General features: G+C 46.0%; 1 protein-coding gene across 1 annotated transcript in view; it reads right to left on the bottom strand.

The window, feature by feature from the left end:
- Window positions 1-11,470, bottom strand: part of cdk5rap2 (CDK5 regulatory subunit associated protein 2) — a 39,501-nt gene extending 28,031 nt beyond the window's left edge. The window contains exons 1-9 of the mRNA XM_084442547.1: window positions 11,382-11,470; window positions 8,342-8,406; window positions 5,320-5,381; window positions 4,298-4,408; window positions 3,376-3,452; window positions 2,598-2,721; window positions 2,151-2,335; window positions 1,794-1,947; window positions 1,488-1,541 (exon numbers count right to left, since the gene is read on the bottom strand). Coding sequence (XP_084298673.1) covers window positions 1,488-1,541; window positions 1,794-1,947; window positions 2,151-2,335; window positions 2,598-2,721; window positions 3,376-3,452; window positions 4,298-4,408; window positions 5,320-5,381; window positions 8,342-8,406; window positions 11,382-11,437 — 888 coding nt within the window. The 5' untranslated portion in view covers window positions 11,438-11,470. The remainder of the gene's footprint in view (window positions 1-1,487; window positions 1,542-1,793; window positions 1,948-2,150; window positions 2,336-2,597; window positions 2,722-3,375; window positions 3,453-4,297; window positions 4,409-5,319; window positions 5,382-8,341; window positions 8,407-11,381) is intronic.
- Between the last annotated feature and the right edge of the window lie 3,751 nt (window positions 11,471-15,221).

The following is a 15,221-nucleotide window of genomic DNA, read 5'->3' as shown; positions in this document are numbered from 1 at the left end:
ACACACACACACACACACACACACACACACACACACACACACACACACACACACACAATCAACCCACGACCTGGCTTCCTTGACCCAATGTACCCCACTAATCTGACAGACAGGCAGCAGTCTCTTGACAGGTCCAGTACAGCAATAGTTGGTGTTTCTTTTAGAAGGTTGCCCGTGAATAACCCATGAGTAACCCAGAGCCTTGGAACTAAGCCTTGGGCCTCTGATTGTGCGGCCTGGGAAAAACATTCCATCCAGATTCCATCCAGATCTCAGAATCTGTCACTTGGACAAGTGTAGAATCTTGGAAGTCAGATTAAAATATGAGAGATGAGATGAGAGAGAATGGTCCTGGACAGGGGTGAAAATTAACTTTTTGGCTCACGGTGAGTCACCTGTCAAGGGGACTGTAGATGAAAAAATCTACCGGCCAAGTATATATATTTTTTCAGATAGCCTTCCAAAATCGAGTCGCCAATTGGAAATTTTACCCGCATTTGGCCGGTGGCAGGTGTTAATTTTCAGCCCTGGTCCTGGATCTGGAGACGAGTCCAGCTCTTCTCAGATTGTCTGTGTGTGGGGCAGTGCTCAACACTGTCACTGTCCAGTGCTTCTCAATAACACGTTCACATTAGAAATGTGTTTCCAGTCCTTGGCCTGCTCCTCCCTGCCTGTGTGTTGGTCAGTGGCCCTCAGAATGTGTGGACACAGATCTGGGCCAGGTGATATGAGGGGAGGAGGGCCTCTTTCCAGTAAACTCTTAACAAGGGTGAAAGGTTTGAACTTGAACATTTTTTGTACATATTTGGTAGAGTTGGGTGGAAGAGTACATCTGACAACTCTGAACTCTCTTTCTCTCCACAGGCAGTAATGATGTAAGCCTTCTATAAACACCAAGGACCCCCGACATTCCACAGCTACGAGCTGACCTTCCACAATTAAGCAAAACACACGCGCACACGCACACTGAGTTGTAAAACTACCAAAAATAACAGGAGACGCTCAGAGAAAAAAGGCACCCCATAAATGCTGCCAGGGTTCAACTTCCTCACTACGTCAGCACCAACAGACAAGCCTCCTCAAAGCAGCACACAGTGACTGGTCACACAGCATAGGAAGGATGTGTATGTGTGTGTGTGTGTGTGTGTGTGTGTGTGTGTGTGTGTGTGTGTGTGTGCGCGTATGCTTGAGTGACTTGACGTGTTAATGCAGGAGACTGATGAGAGAAGGGTAGCTGAGTGTGACCCAGGTCAGCATAACTGGAGTGTGACCCAGAACAGCATAAAAGAGCTGCTACTGAATGACAAAACAAAACGGGTGCACTCTGATGGGACAGCCAGACTAGCAGAGGTCAGTGATCATGTATAAGATCAGAGTACACACTCTGTCACTCTCAAAGCAGGCTCAGGCGACATTTGGGCTCAGTACCCAGAAAGCCACAGCAAGTGGAGGAGAAAAGATGAAGGACAAAAGAGAACCAGACTAACCTGCTGGTCTCTCTCCCTCTGGTCCTTTCCTCTGTCCAGCTCATCCCTCAGGGCCTGCAAGGTAGGAATACACAAACACACACACACACACACACACACACACATCAGACAACAGTAGTGGGATGGCCGATTCATCTCATCAAAGGTCTGATGATAAATGGAGTCACTCAACACTCCCTGTAAGACCCCTGAACCAGAACTAAAGAACGCTGGTTCTTTAGAATATTCTGCAAAATAACTAGAAAAAGAACATCTCCAGAGTTCTATACAGCACCAGCTACAATCCACCAATCACACAGGTCCTACCTCCAGCTCCTCGTCCTTCTGGCCAATGAGAGTGGAGAGTTGTCTGAGGTGGTCTGGGGCTGGTGGGTCTGTGTGCTGGTCTCTGCTGGCCTTCTGTAGCTGCTGGATGACGGCCTCCTGGCTCTGAACCGACGTCCTCAGCTGTTCTATCACGCTGGAGATCAGAGGATAATACAACTCCGTTATCAAAGTCTTATTTCACCCCAACGTCTTATTTTAATGGAAAGTACCAATGGAGGAGCTCCTTATTGCCTCGTTCAGGTTATAAAAGCATCTTCCATGAGTATTACAGTCATTGTGAGCAGCGCACGCGTTCAGGACCCCCCCCCCTGTCCTCTGGGGGTCTCCGGGCCGTACCTGTCCTTCTCCCGCAGGGCCTGCTGCAGCTGCTGGGGGGGCGGGAGGGTGGCGGAGGGGGGGCCGAAGGTGCCGGGGGTCAGGCCCAGCGCCAGGAGCTGCTTCTCCATCTCGATGCTCCTCAGCTTCTCCTGCTCGGCGATGGTGGCCATCTTCTCCACCTCCTGCTCGGCCTCTCTCACGCCCTGATGTGGACGAGATCGGACGACACGTCGTACCTCATCCGCTCGCTCAAAAGCACCGGCGACTCAATAAGCGTCGATGATGCAAAGGTTAAATCTGAGACTCCTGTTTAGCTTCTGTAGACATTTCTCTCTCCAATACAGTTCCAAGGTGTTTTCACCACCAGCGTAACAGTGTATGTGTGTGTGTGTGTGTGTGTGTGTGTGTGTGTGTGTGGTGGGGGTCATCTATCCCCCACCCCCAGCCTCCTGGGCCAGTCCTTACCTGCTCCAGGTCCGCTATCCTCTTGTTGAGTGCTTCCCTGAGGGCGTCCATCTCTCTCTGGGCCTGCTGTCTCACACGCTGGTGGTCCCCCGACTCTCGACCAGCCAGACTCTCCAGAGCTTTCCTGAGGGGAGACGGACGCACGGGTTCAGAGAGAAAACGAAAAGGAGCTTTCTGAGCCACGATAGACGAATGACGAAAAAAGAAAGTGATTAATGGCAGGCGCTGGTGGGAGGTAGGGCTGCACAATTAATCGTGAATTAATCGAAATTGCGATTATGACCTCCGCCATGTTTTTAACTAATCGCAAAAGGCCGAAATTAATGTGATTAATAATTTTGCTTTGAATTGAGTGTGCTAGGACTACACGGACGAATCACAGGCGCTTATGCTGTCTGACCAATCACATGCGTTCCCGCTGAGTGCGCTGTGCACAGCAATTTCACTGAGAAGACAGATAGCAGTAGGTCAAGACAAGTGTCACAAGAGTACCTGCAGCTGTGAGTAGTGAAAAGATGAGCGAAAACGAGGTCAGTGAGTTAGTAGCAAGAAAGGGATCAACGTCCGTGATTTGGGAGCATTTTGGTTACGAAAAAAATGATGTCCCTCAAGCCCAGCAGGTCATAGGCAAACTGTGCAGAGCTAAAGCTATTACTTTGAAATATTAAATCGCAATTATTAATTGCAATTACCATTTTGAAGCAAATAATCGCAATTATCATCTTTTGTCATAATCGTGCAGCCCTAGTGGGAGGGCATGTAGGACACTTGGACTCACGATGCCGACACCAGGAGCTCCTGCTTCTCACTCAGCTCCCTCTTCATGGACTCCACCTCCACCTTCAGCTCTATGTTCTAAGGAGGACAGGGGCCGGCACACAGTCAAACACTCAGAAGAGAATATAGTCCATCTAACATAATCCAACTCTAAACACAATCAAACTCAACTTAAAACACTACATCTACAGTCTAAAACTCATTTTTATTCATTTAGATTGTGTGCTTTCTTTGGAGCAGTTCCTTCAGTAACACACCCCAGCATATGGTATGGGGTCGTCCCCTCTTGGACGGTTCGAGAGGGTCCATTCATAGAAATGATGTTCAGCCTACACTTCAAAGCATCAAAAGCTTGGCGTTGGACAAACTCAGCAGGTGAGCAATCAAGGTATTTTATGTGGTGTGATCAACAGCATGTACTGCCGCCGCCATAAAGACCCAGGGCAGAATGGTGTTCAGGATGGTGTTGGTGGGCTCTGGCCAGCAGGGGGGTTGGAGGGGCTGGTCTGAGCATCTGAGGGGGGGTTGGGTTCTGGGACAATGCCCTGTTGTATCCAGGCCTACTACGTGGAATCAGGGTTGGGGCTGTTAGGGCTGGGACCGTGGGGTCAGGGCTGTCGGGGCTGGGACTGTGGGGGCGGGGACTGTGGGGTCGTCGGGGTTGGGGTTGTTGGGGCGGGGACTGTGGGGTCATTGGGGTGGGGGCTGTTGGGGCAAGGACCGTGGGGTCGTCAGGGTCGGGCAGTGTGCTCGTTCTCTACATCCCCGTTGGGAAAGTCTGAGTCACATAAGCTACAGGATGACGACACGCCAGTGGCAGGGTCTGGGATGGCGTGGGTGAAAGGACAGACATACAGACATACACACTCACACACACTCACACACACAATAAGGGAGACAGAGAGACAGACTGGCACACACACCGTTTTGTAGATGTCCTCTGTGGAGTCGTCACATTTCTGCTGAATGCGTTCCTCCAAGAAGTAGATGCGCAGCTTCAGGTTAAAGTTCTCCTTCTTCAGAGCTGTGATTTGCTGAGGGACAGATATAATACATTTATAATATAATAATAATTATATTAGCGTGCATTATGAGATGGGAGCTCAGCTCATGGAAACTAGTCGACTGCTAATTAGGATGAATAATGTTAGCTAGCTACTAGCACTGGACGAAGGGCAGACCGCTGTTTGTTCTTCTGTCTCTCTGTTTATTCTGTAGTTAACAAACGATGCCAATCTACACATAAATGAGGTCAAATATAACGAAGTGGTTACACATTTCATCTCTGGTGAAAGAGAGGGCTTTAACATGCCCCAGTGAATGGAAAGAGAGCGAGTGTGTGTGTGTGTGTGTGTGTGTGTGTGTGTGTGTGTGTGTGTGTTTTTGCGGGGAGGGGGTGTCCATCAGACTGTGCATCATTGTGCTGCAGGCCTGTAACTACTCACATCTGGGGCTGGGGGTTGGGCAGAGGATAGAGAGAGGGAGTATGAGTGTGTGTGTGTGTGTGTGTGTGTGTGTGTGTGTGTGTGTGTGTGTGTGTGTGTGTGTGTGTGTGTGTGTGCGCGCGCGCGTGCGCATGTGAGTGTGCATGTGAGTGTGCGAGAGCCTGGACAACAAAAAAACCTCTAATCATACAGTCAGCATGAGGAGAAATCTGAGTAGACCACTGAAATGCAGGATTCAGGGCACACACTCTTTCTGCTCGTCTGTCTCTCTCTCCCCCCCACACACACTCACCACTAAACCTCCTTACATGGTGATTCCCCCCAGGTTGACCAGCCCAAGGTTTATTAACTCATAATATCCTGTAAAGCACTTGGCTTCATGACCAGCCTACATATGCTGCAGCTAACCCTATAGTTCCCCTCAGTGATCTACCACCATAGTGACTGGAATGAGTCTCAGAACACGTGACATCAGCTCTTCTTCTGTTAAAGCGACTCACGTTCTCATAGTCCTTCATGGCGAGAGCCTTGACGGGAGACATCTTATCTGGGAACGATGGAGCTGGAGAATAAGAGGGAGAGAGTTAAGATGGAGATTACACACACAAGCACGTGCACGCACACACACACACACACACATAGACAGACACAGACACAGACACACACACATACTTTACTACATGTTTTGGGGACCACCGAAACTTAACCTTAGCCCTAAACCTTAACCATAACTACCCAAAATCCCCTAAACCTAACCCTCAACTCAACTCAAATTGCACTTATAAAGCACATATAAAACCACCGAGGTTGACAAAAGTGCTGTACAGCTCCAGAGCAACAAAACACCCAGCACGCAACAGAACACTACAATACATCATACACAATAAGCAATATAAAATACAGTACAATACAGGGGCCATCGGGTGTCCAGCTCAACCTGAGTTGAAGGCCTGGGAGAACAGGTGAGTCTTTAAAGAAGACTTAAAAATCTCTACGGTCTGGGCAGACCTAATGTGCCAGGGCAGACTGTTCCAGAGCCTAGGGGCCTCGGGGCTGGGCAGACCTAATGTGCCAGGGCAGACTGTTCCAGAGCCTAGGGGCTGCGACCCCAAAGGCTCGGTCACCTCTAGTCTTCAGCCGAGTCTTTGGGACAGCCAGCAGCAGCTGATTAGAGGATCTCAGTTCTCTAGCTGGGGCATGAAAGTGCAGGAGATCGGCAAGATACTGAGGTGCCAGTCCATTAAGAGCTTTAAAAACAAACAACACAATCTAGAAATCAATTCTAAAACGCCCTGGGAGCCAGTGGAGCGAGGCCAAGATTGGGGTGATGTGGTCGGGGTTTCGCTTGCCAGTAAGGAGACGAGACGAGCTGCTGCATTCTGCACAAGCTGCAGGCGACGCATCAGTGACTGGTCAATGCCGACATACAAAGAATTAGAATAACCAAGGTGAGTGTTGATAAAAGCATGGGTATTACTCTCTCCAAGTCTTTGGGGGAGAGATAGCCCTTTACCTTGGCAAGAAGTCTTAGTTGGAAGAAGCTGGTTCTTATGACAGAGCTAACCTGTTTGTCAAATTTAAAAGAACTGTCAAAGGTCACCCCGATATTTTTGACTGAGGAACGGATATTTGGGGAGAAGGGGCCCAACAAACCAGTGGTACAGTCTGAGGGGTCATGACCAAACATAATGATCTCAGTCTTACTTTCATTAAGATTTAAAAAGTTCACGTCCATTCAGGATTTGACATCTCGTAGACAGTCCAGCAGTGGTTGTACAGAGTCCTTGCCTTTTGATTTCAGGGGCAGATAGATCTGCACATCATCCGCAAAGCACTGGAAAGAGATGTTATGTTTCCTAAAGATTGACCCCAGCGGCAGCATGTAAATCAAAAAAAAGATAGGGCCCAAAATGGAGCCTTGAGGGACCCCGGAGGTGAGAGGAGCTGTGGATGAGGAGAGGGAGACCCTAAACGTAACCTTTGACCCCTAGCCCTAACCCTACTTACTTTACTTACCTAACCCCAACCATAACCATAATAGTAGCCCAAGCTCTAAACCCTAACCTTTGACCCTAAAATTAGCCCTAAGATTGTGGGAACTTCGAATGGCCCCACATAAGTCCCATTTTTCTTGTTTAACTATACTTGTGGTGTCCCCACAATGTAAAGTCAAAACACACACACGCTCACACACACGCTCACACACACGCTCACACACACACGCTCACACACACACACACACACACACACACACACACACACACACACACACACACTCACACTCACACTCACACTCACACTCACACTCACACTCACACTCACACTCAGACTCAGACTCAGACTCAGACTCACACTCACACACACACACACCACTGTTCTAAGCCATGTAAATCCTGGCAATGTTTAACACACTGACAGAGCGTGGCAGGGGTGGACAGTACGAGGAGAGAGCTACTGGACAGCTGCCCTGTTTATACCAGCTCAGGTCAGTCAGCCAATCAACCATCTAACGACGCTGCTCATATGACACTCTAAATAAATCAACAGCACGTTTCACAACTACACAAACCACCCTTGATTAATTACCCTCCATTCGGTTTCCTAAACCCAAATTAGGCCCAAATCTAGTCTGGGACTAAGAAGTCCTTTCAATAGAGGATCTCCACTGATAGTTGTTTTTTTGTCAATACCAGCCTATGTCTAATCTTTACCCAGGAAATCTGCCAAAAATGTGCTCTGGTCATATTCAACCTCATGTCTGTGTTGTTGACTCTACCCAGAGCCCTAGAGCAGAGCCAGAGCAGTCCCAGAGCAGACTCAGAGCAGTCCCAGAGCAGACTCAGAGCAGTCCCAGAGCAGACTCAGAGTCCCCGAGCAGTCAGAGACCCAGAGCAGTCACACGAGTCCCAGAGCCCCAAAGTCAGATTCATGGTGCCTGGCTGTCATCCATGGGTGAGCCTGCAGCAGACACAGCTATAACTGGCTCAGGTGTCCTGTTACCTAGGGGATCTACAGCTGAAACAGACAGAGTTTGTGTGTATGAGGGTGAGAGAGAGAGAGAGAGAGAGAGAGAGAGCGAGAGAGAGAGAGGGAGGGAGGGAGAGAGCGTGTGTGCTAAGTGCATGTGCACAGTATCTTTGACAGGCAACGTCGTTAGAGAGATTCAGGGCTCAGTAAATCCTCACGTCCGTATCAAACTGTTTCTGACTAGTGGCGAGACTACATGGCAAAACAATGACTAGCGAATGAGCAGTAAGATAATCAACGCTATCCTTCTCCACCTCCCTCTCTGAGGACACAACACAGAAGTCACAGCAACGGCACGCCAGCAGTCAGCAGTCTGAATTAAAACACAGGGGAGAAACAGAGAGAGAAGAGAAGAGAAGAGAAGAGAAGAGAAGAGAAGAGAAGAGAAGAGAAGAGAAGAGAAGAGAAGAGAAGAGAAGAGAAGAGAGAAAGAGAGAGAGAGAGAGAGAGAGAGAGAGAGAGAATAATATAAACTGGAGAAGCTCTGTACTGTACCTGTCATGTTGTCCATGGAGAAGTTCCCAGTGTCTATGGAGTCTGGAAGTCTGGATATGCTGCAGCTGGACACAGTAATATTAACTCCGTTAGAGAAACACAGCCAGGTCAAGAACATTACTGTTATTAAGATAAAACTATCTGACAGTGTTGCTGGTCACAGTGGTATGGTTCACATCGCAACATCACAGCTAAACCTGAACACCCCTGGTCTACTATGACGCAGCTTCCATAGACTTCCTCAGTAATCAAATAACACTGAACACAAGCACACGGATGAGAAATGTATTCTGATGTTTATGCATTACTCACGCTCGCCTGTCCCCCTGCCCCTAAGGACTCTCCATAAATAGCTGGAGAACGACTCTCTGCTTGCTCTAAATCAGCTCTGACACTGGCTCTTTCCCCCTACTCACTGTTTACTTCTGTGTGTGTGTGTGTGTGCGCGCGCGCGCACTGCCTATGCAGATGACCAATGACCATGTGCCAGTGACATGCTGCCTATCATGTTCAGAGAGAGTGAGCACATTGTTTTGCCATTGTATGGAGTCAACTCCCTTTAGACCAATGGAATAGTCAAAAAAGGGAAGACAGTCTGTCCACAGTCTAGTTTTTTTTATTTTCTTCTAGGTCTAGGTTTTTACCCTGTAGCGATGTTTGTAAAACAAAATGTGCCCAGAGAGAGGAGACAGACAGAGGCAGCCTAAGAGGGCTTTCATTGATAAACAAACAGCCTCTGTGGTGTGTTGTCGAGCCAGACATCAGCAGAGGATATGAAGAACAGTGGACACACACAGAGACAATGCAACACACAAATTGCATCTGACCTGGGCAATGCGGATGGCATGGCATTAGGACAACACAACTGATGCTACTATAATAAGCCTACTACATCACCAGATCACCACAATAGCAATGCTGTCATGTTTTAACACAATAGATCACAAGGTGGACTCAAGCACCCATCAACGTCTATGTAGTTAGTAGTTTAAAATTTGAGTAGGAGGGAAGTCATGTTGAACATGATCTGTGAGGTGTCCATGGTCAGTTATTTAACATGCAATTGTGGTGACTCTTGGCTCCAATAATAACAGGTCCAGCTCAGTATGACTTCCTTCCTCCCTCCCCCTCCTGCTTCCCCTCATGCAGGCACTAAAGATGCTTTCCTCCTGGCATATTAAAGAGAGGTTCTCCGGTCCGGCACCGGGCTGGGTCTGGATCTGGGAAGCTGCTCTCATATCCTAGTTCAGGAGAGGCCAGACACACCAGCCATATGGGATAAATACAGGAAAAATATAACACACTGCAGTTTATGAACTGAGACTGGCGGAGTGCCCCAGATATGACATCAACACGGTCAGCAGTTGCCATGTGGGTTATAATAACAACTGACAGAACACTGTGGTCTATGGGAGGACACACCCCTGACCCAACCTTCATACAGTATGAGCGCCACAAACACCAATTCAGCAAAAACAATGACCAAGAAGAGGATGCAGCACCCATACTGTAAAGAACACACACACACTATATGTCTGAAAGGAATGCAATAAAACGGGACTTTAGTCACCTTTAGTGGCAATCGACCTGTAGTAATGACTTTAGTAAACAATACTGTGACTGGACTCAGACAGGACCAAACCAACACAATCAGAAGCTTAGCACTCCCAGCGAGAAGTTATACACACGAACTTCCTCTTCTCACACTTTCCTGTTTGTATTCACCAGTTACAAGACAATGCCTAGTGTTGCACAACGAGGAGAAGCCTCCTGCTATGGAGTACCCCGAATGTTTAATTGTAGAGTTGGTGAGACTCAGGTTTCAGAATTAAGTAATTCACACCACTACGATCTCTTCCATCTTGAGTTACGGCGGTGGCTTACCACCTGGATGACCCTGTTACACAATCTGGCATTATAGGCTTCACCTTGGATTCACTACATATACCGCTACTGTAACTGTACTGTCTGGCAACTGGCTGTCTAAATGCAGCAACAACTCGTATATAGCCTAATGTCTAAAAGCCTTCAGCAATGATCAAATAGCATAACGTGGAGACTCACCTATCATATTACACGCTGTTCATGGTGGACAGACATGCCGAGCAAGGAGATTCAACATTTCAGATATGACAGCACCGACTAATGGTGCGTTCGTTTATAACTGGGAGGTGGCAAATTGCGACTTGCTACTAGGAATTATTAAATAAAACACCGCATGAACTCGCACTTCCTCGTCGCAAATTCGGATATGTTTCTCAGCCCCCAGTTGCTCGAATGCACTAGATATAACTAGGTAACTGTGATATAATGGTATATAGCTCGAATGCACACAGGTCGGAGGTAGGTATTTTGCCACTTGCGACTTGCCACCTCCGACCACAAACGAACACACCATAATTTCCGCTTTCCACACGTCCTCGCCAGATATGCCGGAGCAGTGAGGATGACAAAGCTGAAGTGAGCGATGTAACGTTACTGTGAGTGTGACAGCGAGTCCTCCATGCACGGCAGGTCAGCAGCTAGCTGGATTCCAAAATAGTAGCTAGCTAGGTCTAAAAGTTGGTTCCGAAAGACGAGAACAAACATTTCAAGCTACGTTATTTAGCTCGCGTTAGCTGTCTGTCTAGCAGTCAGACTGCTATGCTCGCTAGCCATGTATGCTGAACAGCCAGCAGTACCTCGTTTCTTTGTTTTTTTCAATGTCAACGGTCTGCTTGTTCTGGCTCGCGCTTGTATGACAACATCAACACAACATCAACACAACAACAACATAAACATCCGTGATCTCATAGCTAGGCTAATGATACCTTACTGCTCGTAAGCATTTTAATCCAGAGAACAGTGCTAGTGATTAGTTATGGCTAGCTAGATATACACAAAACCACTGTGGGGTAACCGCTAGTTAACGTTAGTTTGGTTTGGTTAGGCCACGGCAACTTATATTGACAGTTAAGTTACAATTGTCTGGTTATGTTAGCTATGCTAGCTAGCTTAGCGCGTTAGCCAACTCGTTTGCTAGCTAATTCCGTTGTCCTACCTTCCATTGATATCAATGGGAAGCGTCTGATCGCCCCCCACAACGGAATCCATCATAGCCAAGGTAATGTCCAGCACCAGGTGTAGTTCAGTGGCGAGCTATACACTTTGGGAATTCAAATTCAAAGCGGTTCGTATTGCCATGTCGATATGTCTCACGTCACCACTGTATGTGTTGCTGTCTGAGCGTTGGAAATTAGGGTGGGACCCAAAGCAGGCGCGCAGTGACAGTGGCACAGGGATTGGTCCAAACCCATGGCATAGACTTGTCCCTCTCCTTTCAAAACAATTTTACATAAATACGTAATTCATCACAATGAATCACCATTTCTTCTTCAAAAAAGATGCGATTTCACACATATACGATGACTGTATACGTAACTGAAAAATATGAACTGTTTGAATAAAGTTGTGGAAATTCATAGAGCTACTGCCAGAGATGAATCACATCCACATGGGACGTCCTAGACCAGATAGGGCCTCCCCATACACCTGGTCGGTTGGACCAATCATCTGGAGACATCAAAGGAATCATTCACAACCCTGTTTCACAACTAGTGCAATACCAGGATTAAAGTTCTAATTTCAAATCCTGGCGGGAGATAGGCCTTTTGAGACATCTCTCTCTCTCTCTCTCTCTCTCTCTCTCACACACACACACATACACACACACACAGATTGTCAGATGATAGCCTACAGTATGCTGTCTTTCTCTGATCCCCCTTTTATGGATTACTTCTGAATTAGGTATTCCAATATGGAGGGCTGAGTTACTCAATATTGAATCATTAAATATTATTCAATAAGTATATAAATAAACAATTATACACACACAGAATGCATGTCATTTTAAAATTGTAATTTTGTACAATAATGTGACCATTGATGATTTCACAATAGGCCTAATACACTGTATTTCCAAGGGTGTATTTTCATAAAAAGTACTTTTATTTCAGAATAATGACGTGTATTTCCAAGAGATTTTTTCTCATTGGCCTTTTTAATTTCCTGACTACCTTTTTCATTTCATGACACAATCCAGGAGGCACGTCGTGCAGTTGGGCGTTACCTTCCAGGATCGCTTTTGCCTTTTTGAATGGTTACTCAAATCTTTTAGGGCGATGTGTTCAGTGTATATAAAAATGTATTTCTTAGCTATGATTTGTCCCTGAATTGAATTCTGTGCTCTCCGAGTCCAGCCTCTGCCAGCTCATCAGTTTCATCTATCAATGATCTGTCATCATTATGAAATAAGAGTAGGCCTACTTTTTCTGAAACAACAATGTTGTATTACTGTATTATGAAACCATCAATGAATGAAATATGGTCACATTATTGTGAAAAAATCAATTATTAAACATATTTTCAAAATAAAGTGTTGACAATTTAGAAATATTTCCACAATTACATTCTGTATTTACATATATATTTATTAAATTATTTAATAATACATTTAAATGATTTAATATTAAGTAATTTTGTCCTCCATATTCCAAATGTTTGTCATAAGAAGGAACAAGGAGGAGAAGTACAGGAGCTCGACCAGAGGAGTGTCAATGTAAGACCATGCTGCCCCCTAGTGGACACAAAGTGGAGGCACTTCAAGCTGTAGAAAAAAAAATCTTTTTATTAGGTATGCAAGTGTTCAAACCAAAAGGTCCAAACCCAGATTTAAAAGTATTAATTGAACAACTGAACATTGTACACTGAAAATGCAAGGGACACAGACACATGTACGAAGGCACCTGCATATGTCTTGGCTTGGAGATTCATGAGTTATTTGGCAGATATTTTTCCAAAGAGGAAATGAACAGGCATCAGTTAATTGTTGCTCCCAGTCATGTGTAAAAATGTGAGGTATTCTTAGCTCATTTAAACGTTTGAAATTGATTTACAAAAACATAACTTCACACATGTTCTTTAAAACACAAGCTAAAGCCGGTACAGTACATGATTGATTATCATAGAGAAAAAAAAGTGAAAAATAAAATAAACAAAAAATAAAAAAATAAAAGACAATAAACATTGCAATAAATCTGTTCTCTGGAGCCCCAAATTTACACATAAAATAAAAATCTATAAACTCCAAGACCAGTTGGGCAAACTGATACATAAAGTTATCAGAGAGAAGGACTATTGCTTTGACAAAGAGAGCCTTGCTCATTCGACAACCACGGTTAAACAACATTTAAATAACATTAAATTAGCAAGAGCGGATCCACTGTATACAACACGGCTTGCATAATTATACACATTTGTGTTCAACAATAACGAAAGGCTTTCTATTCAAACTATCACAAGTTGTGTTTCCTAACAATATTACTTACAGCTGTGGGATTTGTACAGAGGAGCGGATAATGCCATTTTAAAGAGTGGATACTTCAAACCCTGTCTTTAATGAATGGATACGGAATTAATAATCCAATTTTATCTCTAATATCTCTAAAATATTCCCATAGAATAGGCACCTCTGTGAATTGCATTTGTTGTTTTCGACTTTATTCAACCATTTTAGTTTGTAGATTGTAGAAGCTAAATGCTATGCTGTATCTGTGGGTTTGGATAGAAGAGCCGTCTGAACAGAGTGCTGTGGCAGTATAGGTGTGTTCGTTTCCTTACTTTGGCAGAGTGGTGTGACCTGTCATAAGAACACCAGGTTACTGTAGCACCTCAGGTTGGCTGGATAGCACTGTTTCAGTCTTGCGTTGCCATACTTCAGACTTTTCACTAAAGGGAAGGAGGCAGGGAGCCAAAGCTAGCACCATGTTTGTGAGAGGGGTAAGAGAGGAGTGGAGATGAAGGTGTCGTCTCATCCTTCCACACTCTCTCATGTCAATCTCAGCTCTCCTGTGAAGCCCAGCTAGAAGGGATCTGATCCTTTGAGGACTAGCTAGATGGGACCTGAACCTTTTGGGACTAGCTAGATGGGACCTGATCCTTTGGGGACTAGCTAGATGGGACAGGACCCGATCATTTGGGGACTAGCTAGATGGGACCTGAACCTTTTGGGACTCGCTAGACGGGACCTGATCCTTTGGGGACTAGCTAGATGGGACAGGACCAGATCATTTGGGGACTAGCTAGATGGGACCTGAACCTTTTGGGACTAGCTAGATGGGACCTGAACCTTTTGGGACTAGCTAGATGGGACCTGATCCTTTGGGGACTAGCTAGAGGAGACCTTAACCTTTGGGGACTAGCTAGATGGGACCTGAACCTTTTGGGACTAGCTAGATGGGACCTGAACCTTTTGGGACTAGCTAGATGGGACCTGATCCTTTGGGGACTAGCTAGATGAGACCTGAACCTTTTGGGACTAGCTAGATGGGACCTGATCCTTTGGGGACTAGCTAGATGGGACCTGAACCTTTTGGGACTAGCTAGATGGGACCTGATCCTTTGGGGACTAGCTAGATGGGACCTGATCCTTTGGGGACTAGCTAGATGGGACCTGAACCTTTTGGGACTAGCTAGATGGGACCTGAACCTTTTGGGACTAGCTAGATGGGACCTGATCCTTTGGGGACTAGCTAGATGGGACCTGATCCTTTGGGGACTAGCTAGATGAGACCTTAACCTTTGGGGCCTCGCAATTGGTGGGATACGATCCTACGAGTCCTAAACTTGACCATGCCTGGGGAAATGTAAAAAAACAACAACTTCAGATATCTATATGTATCTTTGGCTGACCTCTCCACCCCAGAGTGGAAGACAGAGAGAAAGAGAGGGGAATCAGAACATATAGAGACTTCTGAGTCAATATGTATGGTTTGGATAGATAGGTAATGTGTGGGGTCTCCCTGTCCAGATTACGGTCGAGAGAGAGAGAGAGAGAGAGAGA

This window comes from Borostomias antarcticus (assembly GCF_949987555.1).
Source record: "Borostomias antarcticus genome assembly, chromosome: 8".
NCBI classification, from domain to species: Eukaryota; Metazoa; Chordata; class Actinopteri; order Stomiiformes; family Stomiidae; genus Borostomias; species Borostomias antarcticus.
This window is presented reverse-complemented; position numbering and strand designations above follow the sequence as displayed.